Source organism: Tetrao urogallus (genome assembly GCF_951394365.1).
Source record: "Tetrao urogallus genome assembly, chromosome: 7".
Lineage (NCBI taxonomy): Eukaryota > Metazoa > Chordata > Aves > Galliformes > Phasianidae > Tetrao > Tetrao urogallus.
In genome coordinates, this window is record NC_136820.1 from 6,989,991 (window position 1) to 7,013,407 (window position 23,417).

At 41.7% G+C, this 23,417-nt stretch overlaps 1 protein-coding gene across 2 annotated transcripts in view; it reads right to left on the minus strand.

The window, feature by feature from the left end:
• Positions 1–1,676: 1,676 nt before the first annotated feature.
• The window catches only part of ARPP21 (cAMP regulated phosphoprotein 21), a gene marked incomplete at both ends in the record, with an annotated part of 97,073 nt that continues 75,332 nt past the window's right edge, over positions 1,677–23,417 (minus strand). For both annotated transcript variants that reach the window (XM_079538640.1, XM_079538639.1), the window contains 2 exons: positions 1,677–1,934; positions 3,091–3,239. In XM_079538640.1, the coding sequence (XP_079394766.1) occupies positions 1,677–1,934; positions 3,091–3,239 (407 nt within the window). The remainder of the gene's footprint in view (positions 1,935–3,090; positions 3,240–23,417) is intronic.

Consider the following 23,417-nt stretch of genomic DNA (forward strand, 5'->3'; position numbering starts at 1 on the left):
CCCGCAGGACTGCATTCCAGTAGAAATCCCACACTCTAAGACAGATATGTTTATCGTATGGAAAAGAAAAATATTTGTTTTAAATGTGGGTTGTAGCTCGTGTGATTCGTGCTCCCACAGTTGAAGTGTTTAAAGGAAATGCTGTTCTTAAGGGAAAAACCAAAGCTGCTTTACGTTTGGATTAGCCATGGCCAAAGGCATTGGCGACTACTATCAACATGAGTGTACTTAAAATCCTACTAGGACACATGCTGATTTTACACACAGAAGCATCTCAGGCTTTCTCATGATACGTGTGCAGAATTCTGGGGTGCACAACTGCAGTCTGTCTTAAAGAACTGATCTGAAAGCTGCTTAAGTGAGAGAAAAAAACACACTTGTCTGGTAAACACATTTGCAACTCAAATGTTCTCATCGCTGAAGCAGTCTGAGGAACTCTATGCAGCATTTATGAATGCAGAATAATTGATCAAAACAAGCTGGGAATTTGGGTGAACATGAATGTAATGAGAAACACCGCAAAAACTTTGATAAAAATCTAACTTTCTGGCAAAGCACTGTTCCACATGATTTAAGAGCCCGAGCCCCAAATGTATATTTCATCCCCATTACGTGAACGTAACGGATCAGATTCATGGGCAGTCATCCTTTTGTTTCAAATGTCCTTATAGCTACAGCAGCAATGACTGGGATGTATCTTTCTGTGGAAGAAGTGCTGGGTTCTATGGCTGCTGCACCAGTGGCAACTGACCTCCCACAGCCAGTGGAGGAGGTCTGCTGGACATCTGTGCTTTATGTTCAACCTCTTGAACGGGTGTAAGGTAGCGGCTGTAGCAAATCATGTTGGTGACGTCAGTGGAGCTGGGGACTGGAAATGCACAAATTTAGTTTAAGATAATCTGGCACCTCTGAGTGTGTATGCTCATATTTCTAAGTGGCCTTTGCAGCTATGGTGCTGTATATTAAGACGTTCAGCCTTTTCCCCAAACTCCCACAAACCCATTAAGCATAATTTTCCCCTTAGCCTCACCTAAAACAAGACAATAGAGAATCAAAGGGAAGATCACTCACTCAGAAACAGAGAGGAGACCAAGCAGGTGGTAGAAAGATGACCTTTCTCCATGAGGTCAAATAGCTTTATTGTGATTAAACACTACAATACAGTATATATCCATAAAAAAAACTCTATAGTGTATATAAATTATTCCTTCCATTCAGTAATTCTTGCTTTCGTTTGTTTTTTTTTTTTTTTTTTCAACTCCATTACAGCTTTGGTACAATGTGATTTTATTATATTTTTTTAAATACTTTTAGCTTCACAAACTCAACACAAAGTACAAAACTAATCCGAATCAGGGATATTACAATCTACACAGTGGTGTTCAGTGGTAGGAAAAAATCTTACCTCAATGAATTCATGTCACTAGCTAAGCTATAAAGGCATACCTAGCAGACATGACAAAAATATGCACCATTAACCAGCAAACATTTTTTTTTTTCAAAATTTTATTTTATTTTATTTTTTTACAGATTTTTCCAGCAGCAAATCACTTGAGCATAGTCAGTACTTATGTCCTCAACTGATCATTCTCTTGTGTTCCTCTTCATTTGAAGGCCATGAGATATTTGTCAAATAATGCACCGCTATCCTCGTATATCCGCGCTAGGCCACAGCGTCAGTACTTGACCTGCCACCCTGCATTGTTAATGCTCGCACAGTTTGTCCTGCAGCTGGCAGAAATAACTGGAACGTTATTGGAGGGGCAGTGTGGGGCAATCAACCGTAGGTTGTTCTGTGGGGCAGGAGGTATGACATTACAGTAAACAGGCATTCCAGTGGCTGTAAGTGTTCCTTGACCTGATTGATTAGGTAGCATGATTGGTTGTTGATATGATTGTTGTGGCAGTCCTTGAGAACCCTGGGTCATTGGCACCTAGGCAGGAGTAGAAAAACAGGTCGAAAAAAGCAGTAATTAGTAAATAAATTCAAGTAGGTCCTGAATATTTGAGTTTTCCTTCTGTCTGAATTTAGGTATACAGCATGCTCAAACAATGTCCTGCTGCTGCTCAGAATGGTTCCAATCTTTGAGGACTTTCTGTTAACTAGAGATGGGTTATAGCGAAATCACCGTGCTTCTTGGTACCATCAAGTGGCCCTGCCATGGTATATGGCTGAGGATGAATTGCCCACACCAGTGCAAATGGAAGACTCAACCCTAATATATTTAGGCCATTGAAAAAGTGCAGGGCTTCAACCTTTAAAACACATCTTCTGTATATTAAATCTGAAGACATAAAGGGAAAAATACACAAGCAATTCCTCCATTTCCATTTGGGTTGACGTCGTGTTTTCAGGGAAGCTGATGGAAGAGGTGAATGGATGCTTTATCAGTGCAATGTATGGAAATGGATTAACATCATTGAGTTTCATAACTTTCCAGAGGGATCGCCAGGAAACATAAGCACCAGCCACTTTGTAGGTGGTCTTGTATGCTCTTGTCATAACTCACAGAACCCAGGTATAAGGCAGACGTCTGGCTAACTTATGGCCTTGGTAAAACACAAGTCACATCCTTCCTAACTCCAATAAACAAATCTCTCTCTGGCCACAGCATGTCTCAGAAGGCAGGATGAGATCCTCTCTCTTAAGACACTGGCAACAGTCTTCACAGATGAGTGATTGTTAACTGGATCAGGCAAAGCCCTTAATTTTATTACAGAAAGCAGTACTGCACTGGCAGGAAAAAAAAAAAAGGGAAAGAGAACAGTGTTTCTGTCTCTTATTTCTTCAGTTAATTTTTGGCACAAGAAGTAGTGTAATTCCTTCGTGCTTTGTGAAGTTTCACCCGCACTGCAGGCTGTAATAAATAGTTCATTTAATGTATTCCCAACTCACAATGAAAATCGGGAGTATTAAGAATACATAAACAGGAAGCAGAGAAACCAATCTGACTTAAAAGGGCATTTATCTGGAGACCTCCTGCCACATGCTTCCCTAATGAAGTAATAAAGACCATTCCGTGACATGAAAACTTAATTCAATTACGCACTCTGCAAAGAAAAAAAAGCAGTCCTTGCAGCTTGTGATACCTGATAAGACGACATGGCTGGATACTGCACCATCATGCCTTGCACCTGGTTTCCCTGATTATTCATCAGGCTCTGGCTTTGGGGAGGCTGCTGCATTCCCATGAGGCCCTGGAACCCTTGCTGCTGGTTCGGCAGGACAGGCTGGTAACCTGCAAGAAGAATGCCACCTTCACATATGCTTTTGCTTTTAGGGTCGCAATTAAAACCATTCTCAGTCACGGTGAACATCCTGCAGCCCTGCAGGAGGGGAGAGGCCACCCTGAGTGACATGTGACGTCAAGATGCAATTTAAAGCCCTAGGCAGACACAAGGTGCCACTGGCTGCCAGTTTCTTCCTCTGAGGCCACTCCCCATGCATTTCAAGGACACCAGTACTTGGCAATCACCATCTTACCTGGCAGCTTTCCTTCAGGTCACACTTCTTATCTTCAGATTTGTGCCTCAGAGAGCACCCTCCCTTCCTCTTACCTCCCTTGCAATGCTCCACCAGTATGACGTGTACTGAGATGGCTTTATTTAATCAAGAACAGCATCTATATACTCAGCAGCTCCCCTTCGCAAAGTTTTTTGTACAACTGGCACATATATGACATAAGGGTCATATTCCATCCCACTCATTTCACATTTGGCACAAGAGGAACTCAGAAGTACCTGCCCAGGGATGGAATTTTGGTGCTCCTGCTCCAGGCCCCTGTTGGTCTGCGTTCAAAAGCACCAGCTTTTGTAGGACTGATTGAGAAATGGGCAATGCCCTGAAGATCTAGAGGGCCAAGCTGTTAAAGAGGCAGGGGCGTGGATGGGAAACAACGTGACAGCAACATGACCCAGCCTTGCTGGTAAGAGTGAGCTTACTGGTGGAGGCTAGTGGTTTCAGATGAAGAATTTTGCAAAAAGAAAAGGTGGAAACAGAAAAGAAGATGTAGAAAGATCCTTGTCCTTGAAAAATACAGCCAGCCAGGGTCATTATGGATCTGTGAATAATTCCTCCTCGAGTCATCTTCGTCCTTTAGCACTCATATTTTTAACATGTAGCTGTGCAGCGCACTACTAACTCTGTGGCAATGTTTTCAGAATAAGCATATTTCAGGCAAAGAAGAATTATCAGAAGCAGCAATGCTGTGTTATTTTTATATGAAAAATGTGTGTTGCGTCTGCTCAATTTATATTCATGAATAAAGTACATGGTTTGATACACTCAATGAATTGGAAATCATCACCTGAGTATTTCTTCATTATGTAAGAAAAATAAAGTTACTTATGTCTCTGTTTCTGACAGTCTATTGAGAACTGACAGTTTTCCTTCAAAACCTTTCCTGATGCTTGAGAAATGCTGGGGATCTCTGGGATCTCTGATCATTTTGGGGCATTAAGGATGCCTTTTCCATAGATCTGAATTAATGTCTCCCGTCAGCCAGGCAAAATAATAAAAACAAAAATTAATTCTGCCAGTGATTAACTTGGCTGGAATATAACGTCAAACGTCTCCCCAGTGCATCAGATTATTATACATTCAAATTTGCTCTTTTCCTGCACACAAACACAGAGTCAGCATATTTTTCAGTCACAAAAATTACCAATATCAGAAATGCTCTGACTGAAGTTTACAGAAGGCTTATGAAGCAATAATAAAACCGCAAGTCTTCTTCTGCTCCTTTATACCAATTATGGAGAGAGAGGGCAGAAAGGACAGAAATAAAAAATTTAGCACTGCTATTCTGATATCTACAGGACTGGAAATTTAAGCAGAGAGGAACTGACAGTGGAAGCCTCAAAAGAGAATTCATTTCACATCAGTGGCATTTGTCAAATCAAGGCGCAGATGCACCAATTACCAATGGACTGATGGTGGACCAGAGACCAAGTGATGCGAATCTGAGGAATGCTACCGAATATTGGACCTGGGCTCTGGACCATGATGCACTGACATAGGGTAGTGACAGGTGCTCCACAGACAGGCAGACACCACTGGGGTCAACATGAAGCAGCCCTGCTGTCAGCTCTCAATGTAACTGCGTTATCATTATTTTAATCAGGCTGCTGCTGATAGTTGTCTCTTCACCTCAGTGTTGTGCTCCGTATTCACCAATTAATTTATTGCCCAGTGCTGACATGGGTATCAACCTGAAACAAGTTATGAAAATGATGAGGTGCCACCTTTATGCCGAACACGTAGGTGTCATCTCACGGGGTTCAGAGAACTTCTACCTGCCAAAATGTACTGACAAAATCCTTCTCTGTATCAGTAAACACTGCTTAGTAGATCACAGAATCATAGAATGACTTGGGTTGGAAGGGACCTCAAAGATCATCTAGTTCCAAACCCCCTGCCGTGGACTGGGTTGCAAACCACTAGATCAGACAGCTCAGGAACCCATCCAGCCTGGCCCTGAATTCCTCCATGGATGGGGCGTCCACAACTTCTCTGGGCAGTCTGTGCCAGTGCCTCACTGCTCTCTGAGTGAAGAACTTCTTCCTAACATCTAACCTAAGCCTCCCCTCTTTCAGTCTATATCCATTCCCCCTTGTCCTATCGCTATCTACCTGTGTACAAAGTCAACCCCCCTCCTGCTTGTAAGATCCTTTTGAGTAGTGGAAGACTGCAATGAGGTCTCCCCTGAGCCTTCTCTTCTCCAAGCTAAACAATCCCAACTCCCTCAACCTTTCATCGTAGGAGAGGTGCTCCAGCTGACATTATAACCACTATGCAGTTTAGGTGCAAGAATGCAAAATGTGTTAAAAAGGTTCAAGAGCTGAAGTCTGCCAGGCTGTGGATTGTTATTTTAATGACCCCATTACTCTTTCTTCAGAGTACTTTCTTCAGCCCAGGGGGCACATACACCCCTCATCCATGTCCCAGCACAGAGTCCTCACTGCCCTGCCAGTCGAAGAAGACCTCTTTCCCACTCTCCTGTGCAAGTTATTTACAATGCTCTGACCACCCAGAGGGGCCTCAACATAAGCAGAAAAGTACTTCGGATGTACTCTAATGTGCTTCCAATGTGATTAGATGGAAGCAAAGAGATCTTAATGTAAGAATCTGCCTGCACAGTGTCCTGACTATTCTTTGTCTTTAAGGGAAATTGTCACTTCTGTGGTTCAGAAGCAGCTACTGTAGTCTCTTAACCACAGCTCCCTTGAATCATGAATTGTGTATGGGATGTTCAAGGTTACTGGTTGGCTTCTGTTCCTGCACAAAAGCGAGAGGAAAGAACTGGCACATTACAGCAGTCATTTGTACAAGAAGCTGTTAATACCAGAAAACAGGTGTTCTGAATTTTCCACCTCTGCAGCCCAAACTTGGCAGTTTTGACTCTTCATTTCTTATGTTTTCTCACACGGTCCAGAGAAAGAATGGAGATGGGAGAAGTAAGACTCCTCATTCCCGATGGCCTCAATATCTCAGCCTTTCAGCAGTGCTTGTGAAACTCTTATCATTCTAGCAAACCACCCATTTTTTGAAGGCACAGACTATCAGATTGCTGTTTCCCCAACACTATTTACTTTGTACACACACATGGTGGTTTCAATCTGGAACTCAGCTCTCTCATGCTTCTGACACTCATATTTTTCAATGAAATGAAATGACACGCTATTTATTTTTCAATGAAATGAAAATACGGTGTTCTCAAAAGGCTCTGGAGGAAAAGCCATGCATTGCTGGGCAGAGATGGGCCTTCTGGGGCTACACAGGTATCAGGAAATGGGTGAGAACAGGAAATGGCACCATGCTTTCTGCAGTAAGTTTTGTTCATACTTGCTCTTTTGCTCGTTAGCTTTCATACTACATAAAGTGTAATCCTTAAAAGCCTCTTTACTGTCCCCTGAGAACACACATACGTGGGTTATTTTCTAATGGCAGTACACATCAGATGAACCATCCTATTACTGTGAGCTCCTGGGCCTCTTTACTGCAATTATATCATCCTGCTCCATGTTATCTCCGCTACAAAGGAGGATTTTTTAAATCAGGGCAAACATGAGAGACATTGTTAAACAACCAGAGGAACAAATCGTGCGCAGAATTTCAATGAACGCCTCAGAGGAAAAACGAGCCTTGGATTGCAGTCTAAATGGAAGAGGCCGACGTATCATCAAGGTAATGCTCTGAACCTTTATAGCCTGCATCACCATGCTGACAGTCATCTAGCTGAGACCTCCCAGAGGGAGAAACACCACATGAAACACCCACAAATGTTTTAATTTCTTAATGAGGCTATGGAGCTTAAAAGAGAAAATGCAGTGGTCTCGCACCCCTGCCAGTACCATCACCCAGAGCTGTACTTATAGCAGGCTGGGTGCTCTGCTAGCCTCAGCACATGTCCTTCGTGAACAGCACATCCACTCCTTTCAGATTTGAAGCATATATTAGCAAGATAGCTTTATACTACGTGCATCAGCACTCCAGGTAAAAAGCAATCAGCACTTTGGACGATGAGAATTTTGCCTGGCACGACTCCCTGAACCGCATATCTTACTCTGCTCTCACCGCTTGTTTCTAACAGTGTCTTGCATTCCAAACTCAACAGATGCAAGCACATAAATTCGCAGTGGTTTTTGAGTGATCTGAAAGCTCATCTGCTTCCTTCAGTGCAGCTCTTCAAGAAGCCAAGCCGTGGTCACCAGCTAACCCAGGACACAACCAAAAGGTGTGTACTTTTGCAACACACTGCAGCAACCTGGCCAAGCCAAGTCCAAAAGGAATTCCAAAGGAAGACCCCAGGAGAGCTCATGGGGCTGGGTACAAGAGTTGGCTGGTAGATGGTTCTTGAGCAGAGTAGAAAATGGCATAATTACATTACATGGCTGGAAGATAAACCTAGAACTCTTCAGATTAGAAATAAAGTGCAAAATTTCAGCACAACCTGTAATTAGGAAGGGTGCAACTGACCTGGAGATGAAGTGCATTTGCTGTCACCTGAAATCTCCAAAATGAGAATGGACGACTTGCTAGGTGGCAGCTTAATAAGAACTTCTGGGAAGAAAGGTATAATTAGAGCATGCACTGTGTCCAGTACAATTCAGGCATTCAGTTACATGATCCAGACTTCAAAAACTTATGGAAAATGTTAGCCAGTTAGCTCTTGATATTTTTTGAGTCTTAAAATGAAAAGCACTGAACTCCTGTGTGTGACATGGATTCCCATTCCTTCATCTCTTTCCTTTGATCCCATACCAGTGTTGCCACCAAGCTGACCCCACATGCAAAGAACTCACATACAAAAGGTGACCGCTGAATGAATATTTCTGGGCTACTTCAGGTTGCTTCCCCCCATTGAAGTAATGGCTCCCCAAGTTTTGCAGACTGAATCTGATCAGTACCAATTTCCACAATTTTGCCAGGCTATAATTATCTTTAAATATTAAAATAAGGTATGAGTGGGATGCAGGTTTTGCTGATAATGATAGAAATTTAAAGTTACTAGCCAGAGAAGAAAATCTGGCTTTGTAAAACTACAATTCAGTCATGCCCACAGCAGCAAGTTTTGGCAACTCGCCTGTTTGCCAAATGCTCTGAGTTGGTCCAATCCAAAGCACCTGCAAAGCTGGAAGAATGAACAAAAGTGAAGCAAGCAGTTCAGCAAGAGCAAATGCTATCTTAACACAAAGAACCCTTTGATTCTCCAAGAGTCCCTAACTAGTACCTGTAAAATACAAGGAAAGAAAGCAGAGCGAAGGAAGTGGGCTCCGCTCTGCCCTTACTTGGGTTCAGGCCAGTTGGCCAAGCCATGGGACACGTGTGTCTCCCCCGTACAACTGAAAGAAGGAATGTGATGCAACAGATTTCAGCCAGCTAGAACAAAACCCTGTGTGCTAGGGGGGTGTGTTGGTACCTCCTGCTGATGCTCTTTGCCTCACATCTGTATTGCAACCAGATGTTCACCTCCCAAATACATAACGACCACCTACAAAACCTCCCCAAACACTGCTGGCTCTGGCGCACTGTGCTCAGCCTGGCTTCTCACATCTGCACTACGTGTTACATTTCCATGGCTGCTGAGGAAATCATTTCATTTTTTCCACTGTGCAGTTGGTCAGTATTTGGCTAGTTTCACACAAGTAGCAGACTGGAAGTCTCACTGAAAACATTGCTGTAAAATTAAGCTGAGCTGGATTTCAGACTGCAGTTTGGAATTCTCCCATAGAAGCCACGCTAATTAACATCTCCCTACTGGTGTGTCATTTTCTGCACCAGTCTGAAGATTTAAACTGTGTCTTGTGCAGCTGGAATCCAAAGCACTTTGTACACAGTGTTGTTGCTTCAGCTTGGATCTGAAATCTTATAGATGTGCTGTAAGCTGTATCTGCTGCAGTGAATCAATCCACTCCTACTGTGTCTGCTTTCTCTCTGCCCTTCACAAAAAAGTGTCTTCACCTAGTAAGACAGTTGGGCTTTGTGCTCCCCTTGAAGGCATCTCAGATAATTTATGGGTGTAAGCTGGATACCATGTGAGCTGGAAGGACAAATACACAGCAGCTTAACACTAAAAATCTATTTCCTTCCCCTCAAAACATTAGACCATGCAATTGTTTTGTTTTCATACACGCACAAAGGAAAAACAAGAGCACCTCTGCCTGAAAAGGTGGGGTTATAAAACATTCACAAATGTTTTGAAACAAAACAATTTACATTCTCAGTACATAATTGCCGTCAGAATTGCAGCTCCCAGGTTCCTAAATTGGCCTTAGCTCTGCTAAGAGCACCTTCCTGCTTCCTGAATCCGAATAACGGAATCATTGCTGGCGGGACCACAGAAAAAGGATCGCATCCAGCTGCATTGTAGAGCTCAGCAAGATGTATGCATCAGAGATAAAAGACTGTTAGACTTTATTATCATAATAGAAGGAAGAAAAGCATTGGTTAGAAGACAGCTTGTTCCCCCTGCTTTTCATCTGGCTTGCAAAAGTCTCTGTTCCACAAAGTCAGCAGTGCAAAACAGAGTGTTAAAGCTTTTTCACTTTCAGAAGAAGAAATAAAATGTGGAAGTTGGCTGCAATTTTGCATTATTTCAGAACGACCCATTTGTAGGATTTGGTTAAAACTGCTGATGAAAATACCTGTACACAAAAGAAAATCTGTTGCGCGTAACAACTCTGAAATCCCCCGCTGGGTAGTTATATCCAGCTGGTAGAGCAGAGCCTGTCTCATCTGCTGAAACCTCCCATCCTTGTCTTTGCCATTTATTCTTTTTCAAAAAGCTATGTGAAATCTTGTTTTGCAACCTCAGAGGCTGGAAGAAACCCAAAGCACGGAACATCTGAAGTATGGTTTCATGCACTGCTGCAGACACCACAAACAACAGGGAACTTCCCAGTTGCTAATAGAATGCAAAGATCAGAGGAATAACACATCCCATAGCTAAGCAAACCCCCCCAGTGCAAACGATTTAGATCAGGGCCTCACAAGTCTATTTTTAACTCTGCCTGTCCTACATAAACTGGAATGAGGTACATTTGTACCAGATCTGAGAGTGCTTTGTGCATAGCCTTTTCTTCCAGAATAGTAACAGCGTAAAACAAATGGCCCATCTTGCTGGAAGAAGGCCTCCTGGTATGGTGGTCTAGATTATGCCAGTGTGAAATGATGAAAGTAACACCGCATACCTGTGACACTTTGAGCTTCTTACATGTCAGCACCAAAGAAACATCCGTTATATTTTCTTTTACCCTTTTTCTATAAGCCAGGTTCTAACTGCTGGAGACGAGGAATAGCATCAATTGAAAAAAAAAAACCAACAAACATTTATATATGTGTGCTCACTCTCTAATGGAGAATGGTTTCATAAGGCACGCTGAACTGTTGCTTAGACCCTTCCATTCCACTATTCAAGCAGCTGTCTTTTGGGCATATATGCAAAACCATAGATATCATGAAAGATGTTTTATGAATGACTTAAAGACGCATACCTGCCCATCAGTTACTTTTCCAGACCTGAAAAGATTTGTTTTAAAACTCTGCATGCAAAAAAGCCCAGACAGATAAGAGATATGATTAAATACTGTCATTATATACCTAATGAAATCACAGACTGCAACATCTTCTGAGACTAAAATTTTAATTAAGGCAGGCTGGCATTTTGGCTTTTTTCCTTCCCCGTGTTCCAGGGCAACAGCAGGTAAGGTCAAACAAAAAGCTTATGTGATAAAATTGCGTGAGAGCACTCCTAGGAGACCTGGCATTATTAACAAGAACACGAGGAAGGGCACAGTTGAACAGTTCAAAGATAAATGATTGCATTCAGTTTACTTTTCACTATCAGCTGGAGAACCCGAGAGCTGGTTTTTGACGAGGAATGTATGTTAACAAGCATCGAAAGGAGCTAGAAAGGATACAAATACAGGAGATTCAGAGTTGGGGGAACAGTTTAAAATCTTGATCTATTCTTTTACTTCTCTACACAAAGGATTTTTAAATTACAGGGACAGCTGTAAGCACAACTTGCTACTGCTAAGTGGCTTGATGCTGAAAATAAACCTGTTCTGGCTGAGAACCTAAAACCATGTTATTACGTGATGCTTTAATCGCTTACTTTATTCTTTTTTCAGTTATCCTTCTATTTTATGTTTAAGGCTCTTTAGTTCCTGTTTTTCTGAACCTATCAGAAAAATGGTTCACTCTCCTTCTCAAAGATAAATCTGAAGATAAATGGACGGGTGCCTCTATCAGACACGGTATGCAACTCAAAGCTTCAGCAAGACTCAGAAAAGAAAATTCTATTTTTAAGACAAAACCCTTTTATCTCACTTCAGTAAAAATATAGAGGGAACAGCCAGCTGCAAGCCAAAATAATTGCAGCAGAGTAATGCAGGGCTCCATTACAGCAGCATAATTCTGGTGAAGCAGCTGATCCAGAATCCTGGCACTTACTGCAGCCCGCAGCCTGACTTAAATGCATTAACCCAGACAAAGCATGTGCAGCTGTTTTGGTAATCAGAGGCTTCTGAATTTTACTGGAGATAAAAAAAAAAAAACCAACAAAAAAAGTCACTCAGCCAGCAAATGACACAGGTGATAGTGAGGAAGAAAGTATTCTATGCTGCTGAACTAAGTACTCAGTCATGTGAAAGGAAAGCCTTTGGGAGATGGATTTGGAAAGGGTTTCCCTTTGGTTAGCATGATAAGCAAAGGCAGATATCCAAAGCCAGCCTGGTGCCTGCAGGGTGGTTACTGGAAGGCCTGGGGAGCAACACTGAGAGAGGTGAGGCTCCTCATCCCAGAGCAGCTAAGGCACCGAAGGCACGTGCTAAGAGCTGCTGTCTGGTGCTGGTGGCATCAGGGAGGTCTTGAAGAGTGCTGTGGAAAAGCCAAGTTCAACTCTCCTGCTCTCAGCCCCTGCATGCCAACCCTACTGACATTAATAAGAGTTAACACACTTGTGGGCAGGCCAACAGATCGCTGTGGAGTTTCAGGCTTGCTCTTAAGAGCCCTGCTGTTTAAAAAACAAAGTACATGCAAATCTAGTCACAGCTCTAACTCAGTCACAGGTTTGTTACACAGGTGAAGTCTGCTGCACCTCCTCCTCAAAGCACTTTTCAGTTTCAAATGTATAACTTAGGCACAGCAAATAGCTACTTACAGCTAAGGCCAATGTAAAATTCCCTTCATATTAATAGCTAGATTTCTTTGGCATATGCCATGCTGTAGTTCTTGTTTCACACTGAAACTGTGAGATGTAGAGGGATGCCCTTGCCAGCAATACATTACAGAGGGTCTTCCTGTACAATGAGTACGTAACATTGCAGTCTGGATTTGCTGCTTTCAGAGATGAAGTGTTTACATATTCTTGCAGAAGAGCTGAACTTGCTTTGAAACTAACACAGCGAACTGGAAGGAAAAGAAGCATCTCGTGAACTATTTTATCACTGTTATTTTCATGAGGAAGCAAAAAACAATAGCTTTGACTGAAAACTGCAAGAAAAAAACTGTTCTTTTCTTCTTTCCACCCAGATGACTGTATTCTGCATAATTTCAGGATGTAACCTCAGTTACAAATGCATTTATTTTTACGCATCAATATTTTTCATATCTTTCTTTTAGTTCAGGGCAGGAATGTCAACACAGTAGCTGGTATGAACTTACACTTGGGATACATTCAAACTCCTACCAAAAAAACACTGGCACCAACTTAATTCTTGGTATATACACACACATATGCACATACACATATATATGTATCAGTGGAAATGAACAGATCGAATAGAGGGCTAAAAGCATGTTGAATAGTAGCCCACGTGGTGCAAGCTCTGCAGCTAACCTAATCACTTGCTTTAGTAGGGAGATGCAGGGCATGTGGCAGCTCCAGACTGTGTGATACAGCCATTCAGCACAGGGCTGCCCAGGAGAGTTTGTATAATGAAAACAGTTGAGTAGCATCCCTTCAGGTAGACACTGGAGAGATTTGTCCTTATCTGATCATGAATGGTTCCTTCACCCAAGTCAGGTGTCAGTATGATCCCTTTCTTTACGGTGTGGAATGGTCCTGGCTTTTCTAAGGACACCAGGCTCAGAGATGTATTTTCAGCTAAAACCATCTGCAGATATGACTGACAGTGTCCAAGATATAGGAAGATAACAAATGTCCTAGTCACAGACATCATCTGGGCTACTGGAATTGACTGAGCACAGCTAATATCCGTGCTGGTGGTTTGAGCTTTGGAACACAGAGCAGGCTGCAAGCAGCACAGCTCATGAGATGAGCAGTACAGTGTATGATATGCCTTGTATGTATGCACTTCTGTGGTTCTGTTCTGTTATACTAAGCTATTTCTGCCCATAGTCTAACAATTATTTGTAACTGCCTATCCTCTGCTTTTGTTAGCAACATCTGCGTATGATGGGACTGCCAGCCACCCAAATAGTATGAGGTGTGACCCCAAACACAAAACCAACAGGAATAGATCTGAAAAAGGTCTAATACATCCATGCAAGCTGCTAGCACACAAATTTAATCAATTTCGGCACGTTAATTCCTGTATTACATCAGTCTGATTTTCTGGATTGCCTCCAAATAAGCAAATTGCCCATTTCCTAATCAACAACATTGTATTAGTATTGGTGAAATATCTACAAACATAAGCCAGGGGTGAACTTCCACTATGCCAGCTATGCAAACTTCAAGGAATCGCTGCAGTTTCTGCACTGAAGATTGTTTGTTCTTGAATAGACAAGGCAGCTAGAGACTGAAATCTGAAATCCCAGGAGAACTGCACTAAGCTCTCCTGGAAAACGCCATCAGGAAATCCCAGTACACTCAAATGCTTTAACAAGCACAAGTGCTTAACAGCTGCAATCAGGTACTGCTGATCCCCACTGCTTCTGCGCACACGTTCAGGTTAATGCATCACACCACTGAGCATGAGGAGCTGTTTGTTTACCTCCACCATAAGGGCACAGCAAGTTGCGGGCTGCGTCCCCCAGCTAGATGCGAACAGATGCAAGGATGATACTGAAGCCAACACAACTTTGATGGAGCATATGTTAGCCCATATGGGTCCAACTGCAAAGATTGCATCTCTTCTGAGTGCGCTCACGCAGAACGTAATCCAAAGACTACCGAGGTTAGCAATCAACTTTCACTGACTTTGCACTGCCCTGGGAGCACTCACCTGCAACATGGTGATTACTCTGGCCCCTGTACAGCAGATCCCTTCAGCATTTAAACTTCTAAACATGCAAGCAGATTTCTTGTTTTCAGAGCAATGATTTACAGGCCTCTGGACTGACGCCAGGGAACTCAAGCTTCTTGATGGAGGAAATCTCCAATATGAGATACTGGGATTCACAGTATATTACTCACAGTATAGCATCAGCATCTTTTAAAAAGCTTCTGAGAAACTTGACCAGACAGGTGCAATCAGCAGAAGGAAAAAGAAGCCCCACTGCAATAAATTCAATTCTACAAAATAGCATTGGCTATGTACCAAGAGATACTGGCAATTGTAAAATAAATAGCAGCCAGGGAAGAGTAGGGCATGTGTGGTACAAGCAGAGTGTTTCCAGACATCCTTACAGTGCAAGCAAACTCCTCTAATTTACTAATTGATCCTAGTTCAGTTTTCTTGGTTGTCTTGTTATTTCAAAAGAGGCAGTAATGGAATTGGGCTAGGGATTTTCTGCTAATAAATTACAATTAAGATCTTCCATTTCCTTTGTCTTTATCCCTTGAAGTACAAGATAGAAGACGTTCACATGATCTTGATATCAATCTTTCCATACAACTGCAGAAATGTAAATGCTTATTTCATTCTGCCACGTGTATAAAAGCAATACATCAATTGCACTAAAACTAGCCTGAATCTCCCATCTAAACCTGTGTCTTGAATGGAGATGAACAGCAAGATCTGCAGATGCAGTCACCCCCAAGCCTAGTTAGCTTCACTCACGGTCATACCATTCATCTGGCAAGTGAGGAGGGAGTAAGTGAATGGAAGGCAAAAATGCCTGAAAAACTAAAACATTCCTTTCTGACATTCCTAATACAACCAATTCTAAGACTTCAAATTTTTTGTGTGAATTAAAAAAAGAAATGGAACAGTTTAATTGTTCATAGGCAATTTAAAGCTTTTGCTTCATTGCTTGGTTTGCCATTTTGGGAGAAAAGAGATGCACTTCACAGGAATTTGAGGAATTATTTTTCTTGGTTGAAGAATCTGCAAAATCATGCATTTAAATAAACTCATTTGGTTGATCAGGCAGATAAACCTGCAGATCATTCCTATCACAGGCAGATGCAATTTCAATTCCTGTGTGGGTGGGCAGAACAAGATGAACAATATTAATAGAAAAAAAAGAAAGGAAGGTACAGCATATGAAAGCTTCCACCTTTTTTCTTTCTTTCTTTCTTTTTTTTTTTCTCTAAAAAAATAGGGGTTTTATGACACTTGAAAGTGTGAGGATTAACAACTGGAGGCACGAGCTCATTGTGTATCCACATAAGAAATGAGTAGATGTGACCCCATCAGCTGCAAACTCTTCTGCAGAGAAGAAATCTTGGTCCTAAGGGAATAAATAGGAGAGTGAAAATGCAGAGGAAGGATGGAGGTGGCTTCAGAAGAGACTTCCTGGTTTTTAAACTCATTCAGTTCCTGGTTTTTAAACTCATTCAGTTGTCCAAAAGACTGACAGCGGTGCTTGGGAAATGGGGAGACTGCTGCTAGAGCTGGTCTGGGGTTATCATTGTGAAAGGATATTTTGGTTAACCCAACCAGTGCAACTGCTTGAGAAGGTGGTCTGTCAAGCAAAAGCACCTTACTAGACTAGGTCTGTGAAACCCACTGGATCAGCTCTGAGCCCTGCCCTCTCAATGTATCTGCAATTGTGCAACTGTAAAGCATGCAAGATTTAATTTCATTAGTCAAAAAGGAAGCACAGCACACATTAAATATAGAAAAGAATATGGAATATTTGTGCTTTGTCTGCTGTAGGGAGATGCTGGCTCTCAGAAATCTTTGTGACAGAGCTGCCATGAACACTGAGAAGTTATGTGTAAGGTCTGCAATCGTGGTTGATGCTACACATTCAGAGCAATGGAAAATGCACAGACCAAACACATATGGAGCCTTCAGCTCAGCATAAAGACTGAGGACAGTCTGGGTGTGTGGTCGCAGTAGGCTTCTGAGGCAGCAGCAGGATTTTTTCCTTGCATACATGATAAATATTGATAGCTCTGTGCTTGCTTACAATATAGTACACTCCAAATGCATTACTTCTTTCTGTGTATTAGTTTTCCCATCTGTAGAATAAGGTATTGAGGGGAGACTTCTTCATGAGACTTCACGCTTCAGTCCAGCAGTGCTGAAAAGTGCTATACACGTTCCTGGATAAAGTCAATGGAAAAAAAGCTGATCTTCAATATAATATATAATACAAAGAGACCTCTAGGTACTGAATTTGTTAAGAGTTGTGTACAGAGCTTTGCAAAATTTCCAGTTGGCTGAAGAACCTACTTTGAGCCAAGAAAAAGATATTTTTTCTGTCAGCATCTCTAAGGGCAGGGCTGAGTTCCCACAGCCTGAGGTCTGCCAGTACTGGCAAGAAGGCAAGGAGGAGGATACAATGAGACTCATCTGCTGGAGAACTGGTCTTAGAACACAGGTCTCAGCAAATCGTCAGGGCCCGCGAAGAGTTACAAATGTACTCTTTGAAATTAATCGGGAATAGTTTTGCGAAGGCCTTCCAGTGCTTGCCTAGAGACAACTGCCAGATCCTGAGATTCAGCTGATGGGAGAGAGAGGTCTTCTGTGGGTGCAGAAGGTAACTCAGTGCTTTTTCGTAGAATTATAAGTATATGCCATCCTTTGCTGCTCTGCTCTTATAAATTACCTGAGTATATAGACAGAGGTACATATGCATTCCCACACAATGACTGAAATTAATGCAGCACCATCATCCAAGTCTACTTTTAGCTAAAATGGCTGTCTTCTGCTTATGTCCTCTGGATGGTGTAGCTGATTTCATATACTTCTGCTAGGGCTGCACGAAGTCAAACCACGAAGCAGAAATGTTTCTCCATGTAAGATTTATAACACACATTTTTTGAAGTGGTAGCTGATGTGCCCGGCCAATTTGCTGAAAATGTCTGTGTAGCAGAAATTTTTGAAAAGAGAAAATCACAGGATCTGTAAACACATCTGCAGAATGCTCTTTAGTAACAAGTGATCATTCTGAGCTGCAGACCTTGAGAATAAATGCAAATTTCTCTAACTGGAAAAGGACAAATGTAAGTCATACCTTCAGACTGCTCCTCGTGACACTGTATTAAGTCTGCAGCTATAAACTTTCCTTACAATAGCACCATTCTTCAATTTTAAACAATTAGTACAGCTCCTTCAAACTAAAAAGCAGATGAATACAATCTCTACCTTCTAGCAAAAAGATCTGCAGGAAATAAAATAATTTTCCAATTACAAAAAAAACCCTAATTTATACACCTTGCTTTCATATTCTGAAATAAGCCACCACATCAATTAAGAGAAAAGCACTTTTTCCCCATCACAAGAGAAGCCGCTGCAAATTGGTTCATAAATATTCACTGGTACTTTAAGCAGGGCCATAAAAAGGATACACTTTACTGCCTGTCCCGAAAATGGCATATTTAATGCCAGAACATCACCAAGAAAAAAGAGCTAAGGAGAGGCTCTTGCTGCAGGCACCTTCCAAGGAGCAGCAAGGTCCTGCACAGACTCAGATCATGCTGAGATGTTCTGCTGCTTTGGCAGGAGAAAGAAGTGATGGATGAGCTTGTGTCTGTCCAGAGCTTACAATGACAGGTGTGCCTTTTTCTTTTTTAATCCAGGCAATGGATTACTTTGGTGAATATTCTGCATAGATAGAAAATGAAGTCTAGGAAGGAAGAAAGCTCCTGCCCTTCCTCACCGTCCTACTCACTGCAGAGACCATATCTGGATCTCTGTGTGGAAGAAGAGTGGCAGAACCAGCCACAAGCAAAGCCACACAAACTTCATGGAAGAATGAAAATTAAGAAATAAAAAACAAATGCAAGCACTCTTAAAGCGAATTAATTATAATCAGATAATGGATGTAACTGTAATACATCCATAAAAGCGCTGTCTTCTTTACGGGGCAAGGCAAAGTTTCCATTTATATGTATATATATCAAGGCTGCTCAAATCCATTTGATACAATAAGTTATGATGCATTACGATTTACACAAATAAAAGTCCAGCATAGCATCACGACTGTGAAGTATGAAGATAACATATTGTGCTGGCAAGTGATAAAACTGCTCGCAGTGACAGCTGTGATTTATTGAAGCAATTCAAATACACTTTGAACGTATATTAGCTTCGCCTCTGCCCACAAAGGGCGCATTTTAGCAGGGTAGGCCACACCAGTGATAAATTACATACCAGCAAGAAGTGAAGGCAATTGGCAACATCAGATGCCCAAAGGCCCCGAATCGCTCTGATAATGTGGTTTTCATGATAATACCTCACATGCAGCGGCATCTGAGCACCTACAACATATCAAAGCTGTGTTTTGGTTGGCTTTCTGGAAGATAACGTTGCAACGGTCAGAGTGGCTGGGACTTCCCAGCTAAGGCTGACAAACAAAGCATTTATAAATTGGATGTGGAAAAACATTTGGCACAGAAGGTCGCAGTTGAGCTGCTACCTTTTATGCAGAAGCTTGAAAATAACTCCTCCTGCTTCCAGGCTGTAGGCAGTAAACAACCACAGGCTTGAGGCCGACAGGCTGCAGCTCCCATACAACCTGGCTGCTGCAAGGCTACAGACAAGACTGGTAAAGCAACACGAGTGCTGCCATGATTCCATGTGCCACAACAGAAAGCAGAATATACAATATTTGGTCACTGCATCCATGCAGGCATTTGCACCAGCATTTGTGAAAAGGAACCTAGTTACTGCTCGTGTGTCCTGTCTGCAGTGACAGCAAGGTTCTCCCCGCAGCTCAGAGGAGCACTGAAAAGAAACAGCACAGTGCCAAAGCATCCTCCTACAGCAAGGTCTTATTATTGTAAAAGCATCAAAAAATATTTTACTGTAAGATATTCTGTGCTGAAGTCCACTTCACAATGCACCAGCAGCACAGACCACACTGAGAATGACCTCATTGCCTGGGCTTCAGGAGTTGCCTTTCTAAAGAGATTTTGTCTCAAGACTGAGAGCCACACAGCAAACAGTAGAGTCCTCCCATTCTGACACCCTAGGAAACGGGCCTCTGTCTCTTTACAGCTCCAAAATTAAGAGCAACAAGTGAAATTAATGGCTTGGTCAAAGCAATCACATCTTGCTGTGGATCGAAAGAAGTTTAGCAGCAATTATACAGTAATCAGCTCTTCTCCAAACATAATGCACATTTAACAAAGAGTTTGTTTCTGGTGGGCATTTTTAAACTTCTGTTAAATCCAAAACAGTCCCTCGAGAAAAGATAATCAATATTCATTTCCGTAATACCCATTACTTAAAACCTGAGGACCTTGGACATAATGCATATTTCTAGAATGAGTTCATGCAACTTCTTAGAGAAAGTTGGCCATTTCTTGAATTTATGCCAGTAAACGTCTGAGAAAACTGGGTTTTTGCAGTTAGGCTCCATATGAAAAAGCACCAGCGACACTGTTTCTGAAGTGGTACAAAATGGCTATGTACAAATTGATACCTAAAAAGTAAGCTGGGTAAACACATTCCCTAGAGTTGGAGAGCTGGAGAAGATGCAAAAGTGTCAAAACCTAGCAGTTATTTTCCTAGTTTTCCTGCATTGCATTGGGAGAAAAGAGCTCGAAACTTTTTTGAACCTGCCCTCTTATCTTTTTCTTTTTTTTCTTTTAACTGACCTAACAGGTGGAGGAAGGAAGATTTTCTCCTTGAGCTGAAATTCTTGGTAGTACAGAAATTACAGATCAGTGTACATTACTGCTTTCATTTATTTACAGCTCTGTAGCACCATCATTCTTCAGAAACACTTGTAGGAATTGAAATGTTCGTAAGGTAACTGTTATTCTTAATAGTTTTTTCATTGCTAGCTACTGGAAATATGGATTCAAAAATATTATAAGCTCAACACACAGTAAAAGAATTCCTTTAGAACAATTATGTTATTTTTACATAATTATTATGGATATTACGTATATGTAATACGTAATTATGATTTTTACACCACTTAATAGAAGTACAAGGCAGAAATTAAAGTCAAGCAAAGGAGAAGGACAGGAACATTCTCGTTTCTTCAGCAACAGCAGCTTGAATATCTAAAGCTGTAAAAAGGAAGTCTTTCCTCCCCTTCTGTTTTTTTCCCCCCTCTGCCTTTCCGGTGTACTTTTGCTAAACTACCAAAGGAACCTTTTTGCAGCATCCCTTACCAATGGACCAGAAATATTCTGTCGAGTTTTTTATCTCTGAGCAGGGGATGAATTCTCCCCTCTCTACTGCAAATTGAGCAGGAGGAAGCAGTAATTATCACAGTCCAGAGTTTCCAAGTCATTCAGAGTTGCCTGGCAATTACAGGAGAAGCAAGAATACCCTACCCTACCCCACCACTCGTATTTGCTTGCTGTTCTGAAGCAATGAAATAACCCTTAAAGCACTCCAGTAACCTGGGTAGTAAAAGCGAGTGGAGAATGCCTGGTTTTATCCCTCCCACACCCTCGAACGGGGATGGACTCCTGGGTCTCCAAGACACTATTATTACAGAACAAAACAGACAATCTTGTAACACAATGAGCATGCTGGATTTATGATTTCAAGACTCTCTGCAAGGAAAAGGGTAAATGGAGAACACAATCTGCTCCTCACTCTATCTCCCTTTACCCATTCTTTTTCTATACCGCTCAGAAACTTGGTAAAGCACAAATTTCCTCTCCTCTCTTCTTTGTTTTTAAAACCAAGCGTTCAATCATATCCACCCACAGCTTTACTTTAGGCCTTTATCAACTACAGTAATGCAAACAGCAAGTTATCGTGAAAACTGGAAATTCTCCATTTATATCAGGTCCCTTAATTTTCTTCAAAGAAAACAGCAGCACTTTTCCCAGGCCTAATACAGTGGCTCTGGAAAGCTGCCATAGATGGTAAATACAGTACCACGAATAAGGCGTAAGTATTTTACCACCTGCTTCTGGTAACTGTAATATGCCTTTTTGCTGTGTTGCCTTTCTAATGAAAGCAAAATTCCCCCGTATTACATTCAATTTTTCTGTTTCTGTTATGTCAATATAACAATCTTTTGTAACAAGCGAACAAAAGCTTTTCCACCTTTGTGCGATCAATGTTATTGCTCAAGCAAAGATAACTGGCATCTCTTTGTTAAGGCTCTATTTTCATGTACTGTCAAATTACAAATACCATTCTAACTCAGCAGATAACAATCTGCTTTTCACACTAAGGGTGAGGTGGCCTAGGTGGAAATACTAAATACCTTATACACCCTTGGACATAAAGCTGTTCTTCCACAGGATCTGCACACAAATACGAAAGCAAACTGGACGTGATGGTCTGTGCTGATACACCTGTCCAAAATGTCAGCTCATGGCAGCAGAAAGTTAAGGTTTGATGTAAACATTAATCCTCCTTCTATGCCGGAATCCAGTGAGATCACAGGACTTTCCCTACCTTCACATGACTACAGGACCTTCTGTGCTTGCAGAACAGCAGGCAGATTTACTCCTACAGGCAGGTGAAGAAATACATCTACAGCCAAGCACAGACACCTGTATAGAGATGTGCAGTTCTCAAAATGAAAGTCAAGCACTGAAAAGTGTAAGAAATCTCATTGCTTGGCTAGAGCTTCATTGCCTTAAGGGGTCACGCTCCCAGCATTTTAAAACTGATAACAGTTCAGTTTTGTGTCCACATGGCCTCAGAGAGCACCAGGGTAGTGTGGTTTAATATGCAGAAATCAGGGAATGGCAGTGCAAAAGCAGCCCCTAAAACATTAATTCCAGCAACTGATGCATACGTGAATAAGATGGAGTATTTAATTACATAATAATCATACATACTGCAACAGAATTTGCCCTGTAAATTGCTAATGTGACCACCATCAGAATTTCTCATCTTCCTATTTCCTCTGAAGCACGGGAGGACTTTAAAATGGATTTGAGCATGACAGCTTGCAAAGACTTCACCTTGACCCTCACATAGTGCTAGACATTCTCATGCACAGACAGATCAGTATACATTGCTAGCAGTTTTCTCCAGATGTATCCATTGTAAGCCATGGGGAAAATGCCATGAGGAGCACACTAAGTAGCCAAAGTTTGAATTTCAAAACCAAGATTCGATTAAATCTGCATCTGCTTTTGCTAGGGTGCTCAACAGGGTATTCTCACTGGGAACTATCTTGTCAAATGTTAACCTCCTACCCTGAGGTATGCTGGTGTTCCAAGCTGCAAGTTTTCTTTCCTCGTTTAATCCTACAAGGAATAACATACCTGCCCACACGTACTCCTCGTCCTCAGAAGTCACACATGAAGGTCTTTTATTAATGCTATAAAGTATGTTCTTTGGAAAGCAATAGGTTGACACAAACCTCACTACAAATGGACGAAAAAGCTCTACATAAACGTTACCTCGTTGTCACAATGCCCAGATGGTGAAGACTTTAAGAACTTTGGTGCTGATCAGTTGGGACCTAAACATAATCCACATGATCCACTGGCTGGTTTTCATGTGAAAGCAGCCAAACGAGGAGGGCTATTTCAATAATTCTTGCTTAGATCACCTTTCCTATTATACAGTGACTGCTCTTAATCTCACAAAATTGTTTTCAAGGGAAAAAAAAAACAAAGGAAAAAAAAAACAAACCCAAACACATAACATGAAGAACTTTTTAAGTAACACTAAGGTGC